Source organism: Sinocyclocheilus grahami, unplaced genomic scaffold, assembly GCF_001515645.1.
Source record: "Sinocyclocheilus grahami isolate Dianchi unplaced genomic scaffold, SAMN03320097.WGS_v1.1 scaffold1353.1, whole genome shotgun sequence".
NCBI classification, from domain to species: Eukaryota; Metazoa; Chordata; class Actinopteri; order Cypriniformes; family Cyprinidae; genus Sinocyclocheilus; species Sinocyclocheilus grahami.
This window is the reverse complement of record NW_015506532.1, coordinates 252,620-257,779: the sequence shown is the minus strand read 5'-3', so window position 1 is coordinate 257,779 and position 5,160 is coordinate 252,620. Positions and strand designations below refer to the sequence as shown.

Here is a 5,160-nt window from a genome sequence, read left to right as displayed (position 1 = left end):
AGATTACTGCTGAAGCATGTAAATACTCACAGCTCCGCGCGCAGCTCCTCGTGAAAGAGACTTAAATCTCCTCAGTCTGTCTTTATCGTTGTTATTCGACCTCCATGGTGTCGTTTAATCTCCGGGCTTTATATCAGTCGTTGAACGGCGTTTTTATGTCGATGAACGCTGTTTCTAATCTCTGAATGTTGATGTGGATGCGGATTTAATGGCGGCGCTGACAAAATAAAAACGACCAGCTTCTCGCGCAGCGTCACGTGCACGTGATCAGACGCCCCGCCGCTGATTGGACGGCTCCACACCACGTGAACACCAACCCGAGAACGAGACGTTCATCATCGCATGTTTTAAAAATCATGTGAAAACTATTTTAAAACTGACTGAAGTAAAATACATGTAATCATGACAATAAATAATTTTAAGATAAAAAAAAAATACACACAATCTCAGAAGACAAGAAATACCTAATTATATAATTCAAATACATTTTTAAAACTAATTTTTGACCACAAATTCCACTCGCAAATTTGTGTAAGGAAATATCTGCGTTTGTGTATATAACGATCGGTCAAATTAATACATAAACAGCAATCGCGACCACGTGACACGCCCCTCTCCGTGACGTCACCCCAACATGGCGGCCTACTTGAGCCGGCTGCACCACATTTCGCTCCACGTCTCAAACGTGGATAAAGCTGCTCACGAGCTGGTGTCCCGGTTCCAGTTTAACGTGTTCGCGGCGCGACTGACAGACCGAGCGAAGCAGCTCGCGCTCCGCAGAGGCTCGGCCGTGTTCCTGGTCAATGAGAGGCCGAGCGAGGCGCCGCGGAGGCTGAAGGAACCTCAGGGGTTGAGCTGTCTGTACGCAGCCCACGCGCACTATCCGGTGGACACCGTGAGTAACGTGTGTTTCGAGGTGGAGGACGTGCAGAGGGCGTCCGCTGCGCTGCGGGAGCGGGGTCTGTGTGAGTTTCTGCAGCCGCCAGCCGAGGTCTCCGATGACAGCGGCCGGGTCACCTTCTCCATCATCCGCTCGCCGGTGGGTAACGTGTGCCACACGCTCATAGACCGCTCCCGGTACCAGGGGCCCTTCCTGCCGGGCTTCCATCAGGTCCGGACGGACTCCGAGACCGCGGGCCGCTCGCAGTGTCCCATCACGCACTTCGACCACATCACCTACGCCTGTCCCCGCAGCAGCACCGCGCTCATCGCCCGCTGGTACCGCGACTGCTTCGGCTTCCGGAGGTTCTTCATTGACAGGTTTCAGTGTCCTCATCTCTGACCCGTATCTGCAGATGACCCTAACGACCGGCGTTCCTGCAGCTGAACGCCAAGGTCATGGGTTCGATTCCCGGGGAATGCGTGAACTGAGCCGATGAGTGCATTGATCGTGTCTGACAGATGCATGAATGTAAATGGTTCAAACAGTTGAGTTTGGTTTAAACTTGCGCCAAGGTCATGGGTTCGATTCCCAAGAAGGAAACACACTGAAATAAGTCTCATCTGCTCACCGAGGCTGCATTTATTTGATCAAAAATACAGTAAAATAGTGAAATACTATTAGAATGTAAAGCAGCTGTTTTCTCTGTGAGTCTCTGTTAAACTGTAATGTATTTCTGTGATGCGCAGCTGTATTTTCAGCATCATTCCTCCAGTCTTCAGTGTCACATGATCTTCAGAAATCAGTATAATATGCTGATCTGCTGCTCGAGAAACATTTCTGATTATTATCAATGTTGAACACAGTCGTGCTGCACAATATTTCTGTGGAAACCGTGATTCACTACTATTCACAAGTTTGGGGTCAATCAGTTTGTTTTACTTTTATTCATCAAGGACGCGTTTAATTGATCAAAAGTGACATTTGCAATGTTTCAGAAGATTTCTATCTCAAATAAATGCTGTTCTTTTGAACACCGATTCATCAAATAATCCAGAAAAATAAAATGTATCAGTTTCCACAAAAATATGAAGCAGCACGACGACTGTTTTCAGTGCAGCCTAAATAAGTGTGCGCATTAAAAAATCTTAATTATTCTAGATTTTGGCAGGTAGTGTTCGTGAACTGCTCCAGTGTGTGTAGCTTGAATGCAATGCAAGTTGCTTTGGATAAAAACATCTGCCAAATGCATTAACGCAGTAAAATCACTCATGCTGATGAATTTCTCAGACTACCGAAATATTGTCAGGATTGTTACCCATGACCCGTTCTGTGCAGGAATGAGGATGTGGATGAGGGATACGTGCTAAACCACAACGGGATCGGCCTGCGACTGACCGCTATGGAATACTGGAAATGCAGCGAGTCGGGAATCACACTGCCGTTCAAAGATGAACAAGAGCCGGACTGCAAGTTTGTGATCGCAGAGTCTCTTCCACAGCAGGGTAACATTTAAGTGAATCATTTAATTCAATGCACTTATTGTGTACATGCATGTTTTGTGTTATTTGGTCAGCTCTGCTGGTGTAGCTCGAGTGATGTTGTGTGAAGCAGCATCCAGAAGCACAGCTGTCTGTTTCTAACAGAGGTGTAATCTCAGGCAGGAACCAGGTGGACACGTTTCTGGACCAGCACAGAGGCGCAGGAATCCAGCACATTGGGCTCTACACCGAGGACATCGTGAGAACGGCTCGGACTCTGAGTCTGTCTGGAGTGCAGTTCTTCTCTCCTCCGCCTGCGTACTACACTGAGGTCAGTGTGCTTCATGAATGCTGTTCTCGTGGCTTCAGGCGAGCAGGTTAGGTATGTCAGGTGTGTGTGTGTGTGTGCACTCAGTCGTGTTGTCCTGTGGTTCGTACTCTGCTCACAGGTGGGAAAGCAGGACGAGATCGTGGCGGCGGGTCACGACCCTCACGCTCTGAGTCGGTACGGGATTCTGCTGGACACTGACCTCCACACGGACACAGACAGCCAGCGGTACCACACTCACTGTCACTGATCAACTTATCTCCGGAGTAGATTTTGCAGGACATTTTTGTGTTCAATAATATAGATGTTATTATTGTGTATTCATATGCAGCAAATACAAAGGTACCTGTATATAATGCACAATAGTTTTTGTTTCCATCAAAACCCGCTAGACATTCAACAACAGCACTCTCCCCGAGACACTAAAGCCATAACTAGACATGCTTTATAACATGTGACCCTGGAGCACAAAACCAGTCATAAGGGTCAATTTTTCGAAATTGAGATGCATGCATCATCTGAAGCTGAATAAATAATCTTTCCATTGATGTATGGTTTGTTAGGATCGGACAATATTTGAAAATCTGGAATCTGAGGGTGCAAAAAAATCTAAATATTGAGAAAATCATCTTTAAAGTTGTTCAAATGAAGTTCTTAGCAATGCATATTACTAATCAAACATTAAGTTTTGATATATTTACGGTAGGACATTTACAAAATATCTTCATGGAACATGATCTTTACTTAATATCCTAATGATTTTTGGCATAAAAGAGAAATGTATAATTGTGACCCATACAATGTATTGTTGGCTATTGCTACAAATATCCCCCAGCGACTCAACACTGCTTTTGTGCTGCAGGGACACATGTTCTGCAATAGGAGTAGTTCAGCCAGAAGTGAACATGTGCTGAAAATATCTTCACTCAGATCATCCGAGATCAGGATGAGTGTGTTTCTTCATCAGGTTTGGAGAAATGTAGCACTGCATCAGTGTCTCAGCAATGGATGCTCTGCAGTGAATGGGTGCCGTCAGAATGAGAGTCCAAACAGCTGATAAAAACATCACAATAATCCACAGCACTCCAGTCCATCAGTTAACATCTGGAGAAGACAAAAGCTGAAACTAATCCAGCATTAAGACCTTTTTAACTAAAATACCATAGAGCTTCCTCCAGTGAGTCAGTGTTCTGGTGTGAATCAGGAGAGAAATCTGCACAGATCAAGCAGCGTTTAAACAGCTCTAAACACATATGAGAGACAACAGCAGATGCACTTTTTCACTGGAGGCAGCGGAGGAAGGAACAGGATTAGAAAATGGTTTTCTGCATTGAGCCTGACACACACACTGTCTCTCCTGCTCTCACAGGTATCTGCTCCAGGTGTTCACCAAGCCCATCTTCGGAGAGGACACCTTCTTCCTGGAGCTGATCGAGCGCAGAGGCGCCACAGGCTTCGGCGAGGGGAACATCCGTGCGCTCTGGAGATCCGTGCAGGCCTACATGGAGAACGCAGAGCGTCACGAGACGGAGCGCGAAAACAAGCAGAGCACACCGAGCTGACATCACTGACAGAGACTGTGATATACATATAAACGCATGAGGACGACTCCGCTTTAGATTCAGGGACTGCAGTGCGATTGGGAACTGGTTTGAGTCGGTCCTCAGTTCAGGATTAGATGTTGGACTGTAAGAGTCTTCAGGGCACTTCTTATGCACAATGTGTATTTATTCGGTGATGTCTAAACCTGTACTGTAATACATTGTACTGTATTTCCACTCGAAAACATTTCATTTTGACAATATAGCGGTACTGTTGACCTGTGTGTTTCTGTCAGATAAATCAACATTATGATGCCTGGTCTGTTCTTTTTATCTCCTCACATGTGATCATGTTCAATTGCCTTTAGGACCAGTTTGAGGTGTTTGAAACCCACATACAAAACCACTGCTTGAGAAAATCTAGAGACGCTCGTGACAACTAGCCCCGCTCTGACGGTGTGACAGCAGACACACAATGCTTGAGTTCACTTCACATTTACACACGTGTCTGTCATGCTGCATTAGTCTCTCTTCTGCAGTTGGCTCTGATCTTCAGCTGCAGCAGTTTCCAGATGTTCCTGTAGATGGAGTCAGATCTCAGCAGCTCAGATCAGTTCCCGGTCCTTCAGGGATGGGTTTTTCCACAGCAAACCCAAACCCAGAAACACCAGAGTCTACAGAATACCCTTAAAGCGTGTGGACCTTTCCAAAAACTCAACTCAGCCGGCTCCATCATCAGCCCTAGACCCTGCAGACAACAGTGCCACCTGCATAATGAGCAGCATTCCCCCTTTTCTTCAACATGTGTGTGTGTTTAGTTCTGTTCAGGTCTTTCTGCGGGCCGTTAGAGAGGATCTATCAATAAGGAAGACTATTTAGACACCAGCTTCTGAGTATTCTGTGCATAAAGCTGTGATCAGGACTGGACAT

General features: G+C 46.0%; 1 protein-coding gene across 2 annotated transcripts; it reads left to right on the top strand.

Moving 5' to 3' along the window:
* The first annotated feature begins 623 nt into the window (after positions 1-623).
* LOC107569520 (4-hydroxyphenylpyruvate dioxygenase-like protein) lies at positions 624-5,160 on the top strand. 2 transcript variants are annotated; one of them, XM_016255628.1, is made up of 5 exons: positions 624-1,260; positions 2,219-2,385; positions 2,541-2,692; positions 2,811-2,917; positions 4,059-5,160. In XM_016255628.1, the coding sequence occupies exons 1-5, from the start codon at positions 635-637 to the stop codon at positions 4,249-4,251; spliced, it is 1,245 nt and encodes a 414-aa protein (XP_016111114.1). In that variant the 5' UTR covers positions 624-634; the 3' UTR covers positions 4,252-5,160. The 2 variants fall into 2 exon arrangements, with proteins under 2 accessions (XP_016111114.1, XP_016111115.1); XM_016255629.1 differs by lacking the exon at positions 2,811-2,917.